We start from the raw sequence: 12,111 nt of genomic DNA, 5'->3' as shown, positions 1-12,111 counted from the left end.
AACCCTATTTTCAGTAATGATATCTCTGGCTTTCCCTGTGTGCAGACCTCCCCCTCAAGAAACCTTTTCCAGGGAATAAATCTATAGATATCTGCCAGGACTGGGCAGAGGCAATCATCCAGTGAGTGGCACAGAGAGGAGAGGGATTTGGAGATCCAGCTGCTTCTCAAAGACTCTTAGGCCTTTAACCAGCGTTTGTTTCAGCCACTCCTCCTACTCCCCACTTCTGGAGCTGCCTGAGGCTGTCAGTTCCTCAGCCTTTTAAGAATTTGTTCTTTGCCTTCCCTGTTGCCCCATACATAGTCTTCAGCTACCTTGAGTCCATCAAGGCATTTTCACTTGTTGATTGACTTTGTAGATTTCAGAATTCTAGTGCTCTATCGCTGTCACTTCTCCCACTCTATTTTTGGGGCTTTATGTCCTCAAAATAGTATCTTTTTAATGAGGTTTTATTGAAGCTTCAAGGAGTGACATTAGATGCATTCATTCATTCGGCTGCCTCCACCCCATAGATCATAATCTGTATTTTATTTACTTTTTTGGGCATACTTACAAGACCATAAAATAGAGACCTTGTCTGCATTGTTCCATTGGCTGGCATACAATAGTTGCTTCATAAATACTTATTGAACGAGTAAATGAATACACGTCTGAACTGCAGAAGAGAAGTCAAGGCTAAGGTTCAGTATTTGGAAATCAGAAACATATACATGGAATTAAGCCTAAGTGTTAGTCCACAGGGAACTTACAGATTGAGAAGTTGGAATCCTGAGAACACAATAATTAAATGGCTGACAGAGGAATGATCCATTTGTTAATGGAGAATCAGGGGAAAAAGATGTCACTGAAACCAAGGGAATGGAAACTGAAGAAGATGAGGATCTATAACAGTGTTATATGGCATAGAAAGGTAAAGTAAGTTAAGGACTGTTAAATGTCCATTATATTCAGCAGCTAGGGGATCGCTGATGTTGGTTAGTGCCATAGGAACCTCAGTAGAATGTGGGCACAGCAGCCATGTTGCAATGGATGGAAGAGTAAGGTACAAAATACCCAGTGTAGATTTCTTTCTTTCAAGGAGCTTGGCTAGAAGGGAATAAGGGTGGGTCATGTTCCAATTACATATTGGTTTATAATGAATCACCCCATGTTTAGTGGCTTAAAACAATAATAGTCATTTATTATTAGCTTTTGTGATTCTGAAAGTTGACTTGGCTCTGCTAGACTGGGATTTCTCATGTGGTTTTGCAGACAGACAGGAGCTAGGGCTAGCGTTATCTTGAAGGCTTCATTTACATATTAGGCCACTGATGCTATCTGTTTTCTGTGACCTGAGCTGGGGCTGTTGGCCATATCACCTACGAATAGCCTTTTTTACGTGGCTTGGCCTTCCTCACAGCATAGCTGCTGAGTTCTATGGGCTGCCATAACAAAATACCACAGACTGTGTGGCCCCAAGTGTCCCAAGAGAACCAGGTGGATGGAAGCTGTACTGCCTTTTATGATGTAGCCTCAAAAGTCATCTGACACTGCTTCCTTCATAGTCACGGGCCCCTCCAGATTCAGGAGAGGAAGCAGAAGCCCTTCCCTCAGTGTGAGGGGTGTAACGTCACAGTGTAAGTGGGATGGGACATTTTTTTGTGGCTATCTTGAAAAATACAATCTGCTACAGGTGGTAGCTGCTGAGAAAGTAGGGGCTGCTGCACATGGAGACATGGGTCAAGGTTGGTGTTTGAGATCAGGGTAATTAGACCAGGTTAAACATCCCATTTAAAAAAGTTATCTAAAAGGCCTATTTTAAATGTGAGATTTCCTTCCATGTGGCTGTAGTAAAACTGGTACCCACTCTCTTCATTTTATGGACTTTCTCTCCATAGAAAATAAGTAGACAGTCTGAACAAAATGTATAATGGTATTTTAAAAAATCTTTTAAGTGTAAATATTATTACATATGTTGCAGTTGAAATACAAACAACTTTGTGAGTCCCATTTGAGAGAGATGGGAAGTCTTGAAAAGCTCATTCATTTTTCGATATTTTCCTTCAGAAAAATCCCGTCTTTGACTTCTCATTCTTACCGCTTCTTCTCCAACATCCATGTATTCGCAAAGCCCAGTCTTTGCATATGTTAATAATCTTCCAAAATACTGATGAGATTGTGTAGCTCACAGCTCGGTATTTTTGGCACTTTCCATTGCCTTCAGGACCTAGTCCAGACCACTCAGCCTACATTCAGGCTTTTCCACGTGCAGCCTACCTGTCCCTGTCCAGTCTTATATCACAGGGTTCCATATACCAATTATTCTTAACTCTTTTGGGGCTACATATCCCTCTGAAAATTTGGTTGAAACCAAAGACCCTTTCCCCAGAAAAATGCACATACACAATAGTTTGCATAGTGTCATGAGACTCATGGACTTCCTAAATCCCATCAGTGGACCCCATATTAAGAACCATTGCTGGAGTGAAGATGTACAGTGGTTGTGGGGAATGAGATAATGTAGGTAAAATGCTTAGTGCCTGATGACATAGTGAGTGCTCAATAAATGTTAGCAGCATTACCATGTTTCTTGTTGTTGTTAAATCATCTCCAGCAAATAGAACAATTTGTTGTTCTTTAAACTTGTTTTTAAAGTGGCTTTGCTATTAAAAGTTGCTCCACTTGGAATACTTTTGCCATTCCTCCTTCCCATCTTTTTTATCCACAGAAGGTCAACCCTTAAAACATAGCTCCAGTGTCCATTCTTCCATGAAGTCTTTCTTATCACCCCCAGTGGATGAGCAATCTCCTTTGACATTCCTCCCTAGAGCCCTTGATGTCCGTGCTGCCCACGTGGCACCAGCATGCACACTACATATGTTGCTCAGGTCTTCATTTGGCAGGTACTTACTGCTGTTTCATTAGCAGAGGGTCTTGTAGTAGGTACAGAGTTCTACAAGATAGAGCCCCTGTCCCAAGTGCAGGAAGTAAGAAGTGTGAATGGTACAAAGAACTGGGAATATTCAGTCAAGGAAGAGATTTCCATTTCACTGAGGCCTTCAGAGGAATCTTCCCAGAAGATAAGTTTGCCCTGGGTCTTGAAAGTCACGTAGAAGTGAAATAGCTGGGGTCTGGTGGTTAGACAGGGAGGACATTTTCTTTTATGTAAACCCTGAAACAGTCTTTGACCTTTTTGGTTGTTTTCAAAGAGCCCTGTAATGATACCACAAACATGAACTTTCTCAGCTTCCTGCCTCTTCCAGATGAACTTCATTCTGACCACCTACCTATCTTATATCTTTATCTTAAATAGATCCAAAGTTGACCCTGCTGTCTGGGCTTTGGACCTCATCCTCTCTCACTCTCTCCATACTATTTTCAAACTCTCTTATCTTGCCCATTAGCCTGTATACATCCTCAAATCTCTCCTTTTTTTTTTTTCCAAAACAAAATAACAACAACAGAGATTATTCCTTAGCAACTCTCTTAAGGGAAAATCTTAAGGGAAAAAGAAAAGATCATCCAGCTACTGTCCTCTTTCCTCCTTCGCCTCTCATATGCTTGACCTGCTGTTTTTTGCGTCTGCCCCATCACTTTCCCATAGCTGCTTCCACCAGGGCCATCAACAGTGTCCTGGTGTGCTACATTCAGATTCACTTTTCTCTTGGTCTCTTACCTGAACAGGATTCTTGTTCACTTGTTCATACTTGACCTCTTGTTCTCTGACTTGACAGCATTGTTCACTGTTGGCCACTCCCTTCTTCCTGATTTAATTTTCATGACCCATTTTTGTATGGCCTCTTCTGAGTTTCATCCAAGGTGCCTTTCCTCCACCTGACCTTAAATGTTGGGGTTTTTCAGTCTGCCCTCTCCCCAGGATGATTTTGTCCATTTCCACGGCTTCCTCTGCTGCCTGTATGCTGACAACTACCAAATCTTGTTTTTTTCTAGTCCAGGTATCTCTCCTGATTTCTAGACCCAAATAGACAACTAGATAATTCCATTTTGTTTTTTGGGGTTTTTTTAGTGAGAATGTCGCTCTGTCACACAGGCTGGATTGCAGTGGCAGGAACATAGCTCACTGCAGCCCTGACCTGGGCTCAAGGGATCTTCCTACCCCAGCCTGCCGAGCAGCTGGGACCACAGTCACATGCCACCATGCCCAGCTAATTATTCTTTTTTATTTTTATTTTTTTGTGGAAACAAAGTCTTCCTGTGTTGCCCAGGCTGGTCTTGAACTCCTGGGCTCAAGTGATCCTCCCACCTCGGCCTCCCAAATTAATGGGATTACAGGTGTGAGCCACTGTGCCCGGCCGATAGTTCCATTTTGGACAAGCCACAGATATCTCATACTCAGCATGCTCCAACTGACCATATTATGTTTTTAATATGTGCTTCCTCCTTAACTCCCTTTTTTGGAGAATGGTAGTCCTGTTACTACATGAGTCAATTTTAAATTATATTGATTTAACATTTTAAAGATTTCTTGAAATGGTCTCTTCCTCTTCATCTTTATTGCCACTTCCTTAGGACTACAGATCCTGTTAGCACAACAGCCTTTCAACTGATTTTCATGCCTCCTTTCTTGACTCATATTCTCCATATTGCTCCCAGGTCACCTTTCTAAAACAGAAATATAATCTTGTCACTCCTCCTTCAAACTTCTCCAGTGACCCCCTCATCATCTTCACCACCCTGGGCACTATTTGCATTTGGGCTCATTCTTTGTGGTGGGGCTGTCTGTAATTGTAGGGTATTTAGCAGCACCCCTGGCCTCTACCCACTAAGATGCCAGTAGCACCTCCTACCACCCAGTTGGGACAACCAAAAATGCCTGTAGACATTGACAGATGTTTCTGGGGGTACAAGGAGCAAAATGGTACCTGTTCGAGATCCACTGATCTATAGGATGAAACCCAAGCTTTTTTAAGCATGTATGCGAGGCTTTTTGTGATCTGCCCCTGCTGCCTCTCCAGCGTCCTTTGTCCCCATATTTCCCGCTATGCTCCAGGCAGGCCAGTTACTGTTAGATTGCTGAAAACTGTTGGTACTCCCTTGAGACTCCACTCCTTCGCCATGCTTTTCCCTCGCCAGAAACCCCGTAGCTCCCATCCACTACTCTTTTAGCTTGACTAACCTCCTTAACCCTCAGAATTCAGCTCAGAAGTGACCCTTCAAGAAACAGGTCTTGACTCTTTTAACCTGGATTAGATGCCAATCTGATGTGCTTTTGTCACACCCCCTCCTTCCCTTTCCTTGTTCCTTATGCAGCCTCACGTCTGTTTATCCCCTTGTCTGTCTTCCCTGCAGTCAGTGAAAGCTGGATGGCAAAGACTGTTTTTCACCTCTCTGTCCTCAGCACAGAGGCTTGCCCCTAGTAGGCACTCAGTAAATGTCCACTGAATGAATGGTTGGTCTCAATAAGTCTTTGTTCAATGAACAGTCTTCCTTGAAAACAGCTTCTTTTTTCAGCTTCTTCACTTTCCACCATTCCATCCTGTTTATGTAATTGAAAGAAAGCCAGTTGGTCAGTAGGTCAAGAAGCAGTCACCCCACAAAGCAAGAATTTTAAAGAAAAAAAAGTATGTCCGTCCCATAAAAATCTATGGTGCTCGGCTTGCAGTGGAGCACAAATAGTTTTACATTGCGGTTGGTACTAGAAAGACAGGAACAAGAAATTGGACTGCAGTGGGAACACAGAAAAGAAACTACATTTTTTCTCCTGCAGCATATGGATTTCTCATTAGTCTATGTCAGGGAAAACCGGGGGCGGGAAGGGCTCAGCCACTGCAGCTGTCCACACTCTCTCCCCTCATCATTCTGCTGCCACCACACCTGGTCCCCAGAGACACCCTCACTTCTTAGCTATTTTGGCTTAGGTATGGACAAATCCCCTTGGTTCAGCAGAGACTAGCCTGGAATTTTTAAAAGAAGCTTTGCTAGGAAACTAATGGGAAAAACAAAACAAAAGTAAAAACAGGAAATAGAGTATAGAAATGATTAAAAAAAAAAAAATACAGAGTGCAGAAAAAAATCCCTTAGCCTAAGATAACTGCAATCTAGTATTAGCATTACTTGACTCAATTTACCAGACACATACTTTCCCTGTTTTTTTTTCTTTGTTTCATTTTGCCATGATATTGTCTGTCTCTGGGGAATTTGTACTGAAGTCCCACTTTTCAGTCTTTGGATGTTTTCCATCTTTTGCTCAAGAATCTGCTCTGTCTTCCTCTAGGGAAGAAATTGAAATTGGTGTTATTTTCTCATATAGACAAGTTAGTGATTTTCTCATATAGACAAATTACTTTCTCATACAGACAAGTTACTGATCATGTGGAAAAACAAGCTTTCCAACCTTTTTCTAAGGATAAAATAGCTCAATGGTTCCAAACACAATCTGAGGACAGACGCTAAGAGTTGATGATAAAGCTGTGACTTGCCTGGGGCAAAGTGAAAATCACAATGTCATGAATGGTTTTTAATGACACTGAAGGACTGACCCTTTCACGCTGGGCTTTTTTTTTTTTTTTTTTTCCCCTTACCTTTTAGATGTTAAAATAGCAGATGTTGTGAGGCTTTTGCTTTGGTTTTGTTTTTTTATGTCCTTGGCAATATTAAAAGGTGATAACTGTAGGTGCCTTAGTTTTAAAAAATTCCCCCTGGTCCTGAAATCTAAAACTCTGGCCAACAGATATTTTGTAAGACACTAAAGTATCCCATATTGTTTGTATGCTTTGTGGGTCATTTGAACCATTATTTTATACGTAAATGTTTATTTTGCAATCCTCCCGACAGAGTATGCCGTGGTTAACTGTTTTCAAAGGCAAAGGATGCAGTTTTTGTAAGTCCGATGTTCTCATCTAAGGAACCAGATAGTTGCTGTAATACAATCTTCATTTTCGGTATTCACTTATTGACTGAATATCAATAAATGTACTTACCATGCACTAGGTCCTAAGCAAATGCAAATATGAGTAAGTCATTGCCCCTGCCTTCAGGGAAATCCTAGACTAGGGAAGAAGATTGAGGTTTAAGCAATGGAGCGGGCTGTGAGTATTCTGGGAGCCAGGGAGAAGAAAGTGCCTAGTTCTGTACTGGATAGCTTTACAGAGGAAATACATTTTGCCCAAGAAGTAGTGAAGGAAAGGCATTCTAGGCAGACATCTGCAGAGACTGGCAACCTGAATGAGTGTGCTGCATTAAGGAGACATTCCCAGCAACTTCAACATGGGAACATGAGGAAGGGTGGCAGAAGATAAAGCCGAAAAGGCACTGCGGTAATTTCATATTCCACAGCTACCTGTTATTGAGGAAAGGACTTTCATACTTGCAGGCCAGAAAAAGGCCTGAGCAAGAAAGCGCTATTTCATGATACCTTTATTCATTAGCTTCTCCTCACTTAATGGCTTTCACAATCGCCACTGTAATTTAATGTGGGTTAATGTCTTATGCTTGGATTCAAAGAGTTAACTACCAGAGAGCAGCACAAAGGAGACCTGACATGACATATGCATTTTTGCTGAACCTACACTTGCACTGAGCCCCAGGTGAGCCTCAGCTGCCATGAGAGCAGATGCCATGGTCGACATCCCTGGAGCTACAGACTTGGGAGCAGCAGGAGCCTGCCCACCTGGGGCCTGGCCTGCCCACATCTGGAGCACTGTGCTTAGGGCTGGATCCCTGCAGGGGAGAGATGGAAAAATCTCAGGGGTGTCCAGAGGAAATGGCCTAGAAACCATCATAACGAAAGCGAAATGAAACAGGGTCAGGACGACTGCCTTTGGTCATCTTAACAGATTTCTGGAGACAGAGGCAGATGACTTACAGTGGGTTGCAGCAGTGGACTGAACGAAAATTAGAAAGACTGATTTGGGCTCAATGTAAGAAATATGTTTTTTTATTTTTTTGAGACAGAGCCTCACTCTGTCACCAAGGCTGGAGTGCAGTGGCGCGACCTCAGCTCACCGCAACCTCTGCCTCCCGGGTTCAAGTGATTCTTCTGCCTCAGCCTCCCAAGTAGCTGGGACTATAGGTACGCATCACCACACCCGGCTAATTTTTGTATTTTTAGTAGAGATAGGGTTTCACCATGTTGGCCAGAATGGTCTCGATCTCCTGACCTCGTGATCCACCCGCCTCAGCCTCCCAAAGTGTTGGGATTACAGGCGTGAGCCACGGCGCCCGGCCAAGAAATAATTTTTTAGGAGCTTTTTTTTTTATTATTATCATGTAGTGCTCTGAGATGAGTTTGACAAAATATGGAAGTTTTCTGACAGAAACAAGATAAATATATTCAGCTATGGAAATGCTGTTGAAAAAAATCCTATGTTGAAAAGACAATTGGACCTCTGGAGCTCATTCCATCTTTTTTTTTTTTTTTGTGAGTTGGAGTCTGGCTCTGTCACCCAGGCTGGAGTGCAGCAGCATAATCTTACCTCACTGGAGCCTCTGCCTTCCGGGTTCAAGTGATTCTCCTGCCTCAGCCTCCAGAGTAGCTGGAACTACAGGCGCCCATCACCATGCCTGGCTAATTTTTGTATTTTTAGTAGAGATGGGGTTTCACCGTGTTGGCCAGACTGATCTCAAACTCCTGACCTTAGGTGACCCACTGACCTTGGCCTCCCAAAGTGCTAGGATTACAGGCGTGAGCCACCATGCCTGGCCCCATCTTTAATTTCTAAGAAATTTTACCTTTTTTTTTTTTTTTTTCCATTTTTTGAGTATCTGACTCCTGACTTTACCACCCTTATCCTTACATTAACCCAATTAATTGTGAATTTCCTTGTTTTTTAGTATCTGATGAAAAGGATACCACAGAACCCAAGATACCAGCATGTCAAATCAAGGCTGGACACTGGTGAGTAAAGATTAGAAAATTAGAATTTAAAAAAATCCAATAGCTAATTATTGACAGAAAGCAACCCTACATATCTGGTATAAATCACAGCTAAAAGTTTCTAACTATTTTGCCTGATGTCTTTCTGGGCTCAGGATTTATCCTTGAAAGATGTTTTTCAGAATATCAGTAAAAATTTATATTTACATAATTTAGCTTATTATTCCTTACCACATAAGAAATATTGTAAACTGAGAAAATAAAATTCTAGAAATCAAAACCATTGTTCAATAAGTTTCAGGGCTTTAGCTAAATAAATATCAGGAGGTCAGCCTCTATTTTGGAATACCTTAAGTATATTCCTTTAAACTGGCAGTAATAGATTAGACACATGCATATTTGTTCAATGCAGTGTTTGCAAAGTGCTGACCATATGCCAAGTTATGGACCATGAGAGATGTAAAGATGAGTATGAATTGTGTTTTTTTTTTTAGTTAAAGAGTTTAGATCCAAGTGGAGGCAGACAGACTTGAATGAGTAACCGAAATACCAGTCAGAATTTAATTAATGCTGCAGTGAAGGTAAAATGAACTGCTTATTTCCACGCTGTTCCCATTTTTCAGTGTTGTGATAGACTGCTGCACAGACCCTAATGGATTTTCTGTCTTGTGGGGTTTTGGTTGTTTGTTTTTGTTTTTTTCAACCTTTTAAAGCCTGCTGTGGAAAATTCACGTGATTAAAATGGTTTTGCTAGTGGATTGGGGTACTGTATGCCTTTAGCAATACCAAATTTTCCACCAGCAACCTCAAGATAATTGAGAAAAGTAAATGACGATGCTGACTTGGTTTAAATCATTTTGTTTATTTGTTTCTCTTTCTCCAGTCTCCTTCAAAAAATCATTGGTTTCTTCATATAAAATAGACTTAAATTCAGTGTTTTAAATTCACCTCATTTGCAGATGCTATTTCTTGGTACCCTTCATTCAGACATTTCCATGCCGTACAGATATTTATCCTTGCAAATATCCTGTTTGATGGGCAGGTGAAAATATTATCTCTGTCTTAGAAGAGGAGGAAATTGTGGCACGGGGATTTTGTGATTTATTCGGAGTTCAATAAAGGAGATAGGACTAGGATTATATACAGGATGAGGAAGTCAATATTGGAGATCTGGTGCCAAGTCTGGTGTACTGTTTCTTAGGCCGTACTGTTCCTGTATTTCCCCCAAGCCTTGTTTCTTCTGCCACAAAAACCCTCAACTCTTTCATCTCTATCCATCTAACCCCTAATTGCAACTGTGATCCATCCTTCTGAAGTAAGTGATTCTGTGAGGTAAGCACCTAGATTTAAAATGCTGTATTTTTTCTGAGGAGTCTAAATATTATTTTACAGACTACTATAAAGGAAAGAATTTCTTTTGGAATCTGTATGCTTTCTTATAATTAAAACTTTAAGAGCTGAGGTTTATTTCAGATATATAGATTTGTCTGTGCCTTCATAGTTTTTTTTTTTTTTTTTGTCTCCTGGAAATTAAACTGGGATTTGTGAAGGACAGCTCCCTTCTTCCTCTTTAATTTCTCAATTCATAACCAGAATTTGACTCAATAATGGTGCCTAAGATTAATTTCATTTTTTTGATATTGAGATAAAAGTATATCTGCTTTTTATAATATATATTAAATACATATGTCCTTTTATATCCTGAGATTTTTAAACTGGCTTTTTTATTAAACTTTTAATTTCAACATAATTATAGATGCATATATATTTTGTAGACAATAATGCAGAAAGATTCCATGTGTACTTTAGCCAGTTTCCCATAGAGGTAACATTTTGCAAAACTATAATACACTATCACAACTGTGATATTGACATTTGATACATATAGTCAAGATACAGAACATTTCCATCACCACAGGGATTCCTTATGTTGCCCTTTTATAGCCACATCCACTTTCTACTCCCACCCCTTTCTTAGCCCCTGCAATCACCAGTCTGTTCTACATTGCTGTAATTTTGTCATTTCACAAATGCTATATAAATGGAATCATACAGTATGCAACCTTTTGGATTGGCTTTTTCACTTAGCATAATTTTCTGGATATTCATCCAGGTTGTTGCACGTATCAGTGATTTGTTCCATTTTATTAATGGCTGGTATTCCATGATATGAATGTACCAAGTTTAATTAACCGTTCACTTGTTGAAGGACATCGGGGTTGTTTGCACTTTTTGGTTATTAAAGTAAAAGTGCTATAAACACTCATGCACATAGTTTTGTTTGAACCTAAATCTTCATTTCTCTGGGTTAAGTGCTCAGGAGTATAATTGCTGGTCAGAATGTACTTGCCCATGTAGTTTTTTTAAGAAAATGCCAAGCTGTTTTTTAAAGTGACCGTACCATTTTACATTCCCACCAGCAATGGATGAATGATTCATTTTCTCCACATCCTTGTCAGCATTTGGTGTTGTCACCAGCTTTTATTTTGGCCATTCTGATAGCTGTGTGGTGGCATATATCACTGCAGTTTTGTTTTGTTTTGTTTTTTGAGACAGAATCTTACCCCGTCACCCAGGCTGGAGTGCAGTGGCATGATCTTGGCTCACTGCAACCTCTGCCTCCCGGGTTCAAGCAATTCTCCTGCCTTAGCCTTTCAAGTAGCTGGAATTACAGGTGCTCACCACCATGCCTGGCTAGTTTTTGTATTTTTAGTAGAGATAGGGTTTCGTCATGTTGGCCAGGCTTGTCTCAAACTCCTGCCTCAAGTGATCCACCCGCCTTGGCTGGGTTTACAGGCATGAGCCACCGCGCCCAGCCCATTGCAGTTTTAATTTGCATTTCCCTGTGGTAATGGTGAACATCTTTTCATGTGCTTATTTGATTTCTGTATACCTTCTTTGGTGAAATACCTGTTCATATCTTTTGCCTATGTTCTAATTAGTTTGTTTGCTTTTTTATTGTTGCATTTTGAGAGCTCCTTATACATTCTAGCTACTAGTCCTTTGTCAGATATGTGGTTTGCAAATATTTTTTCCTAGTTCATAACTTATCTTTTCATCCTCCTAACACGGTCTTTGGAAGAACAAAAGTTTTTAATTTTGATGAGGTCCATTTTATCAGCTTTTCCTTTTATGGATCATGATTTTGTTGTCTAGTCTAAAAAGTCTTTGCCTGGCCTCGATCCCAATGATTTTTTTTTTTCTATCATGATTTTTTTTCCTAAAAGTTTTATGTTTAAGTTCATGATAAACTTTGAGGTAATTTTTATATAAGAGATGTGACTCACATCAAGACT

The 12,111-nt window shown here is 40.6% G+C and overlaps 1 protein-coding gene across 5 annotated transcripts in view; it reads left to right on the top strand.

Moving 5' to 3' along the window:
* The window catches only part of CEP41 (centrosomal protein 41), a 52,785-nt gene that overhangs the window by 9,383 nt on the left and 31,291 nt on the right, over positions 1–12,111 (top strand). For all 5 annotated transcript variants that reach the window (XR_003118613.1, XM_025379898.1, XM_025379895.1 and 2 more), the window contains exon 2: positions 8,773–8,836. Coding sequence is in view for 4 of the 5 variants with exons in the window: in XM_025379898.1 (XP_025235683.1) it covers positions 8,773–8,836 (64 nt within the window). In the remaining variant the exon portion in view is untranslated. The remainder of the gene's footprint in view (positions 1–8,772; positions 8,837–12,111) is intronic.

Source organism: Theropithecus gelada, chromosome 3, assembly GCF_003255815.1.
Source record: "Theropithecus gelada isolate Dixy chromosome 3, Tgel_1.0, whole genome shotgun sequence".
Classification (NCBI taxonomy): domain Eukaryota; kingdom Metazoa; phylum Chordata; class Mammalia; order Primates; family Cercopithecidae; genus Theropithecus; species Theropithecus gelada.
The sequence above is the reverse complement of the archived record's forward strand: the minus strand, read 5'-3'. Positions and strand labels throughout refer to the sequence as shown.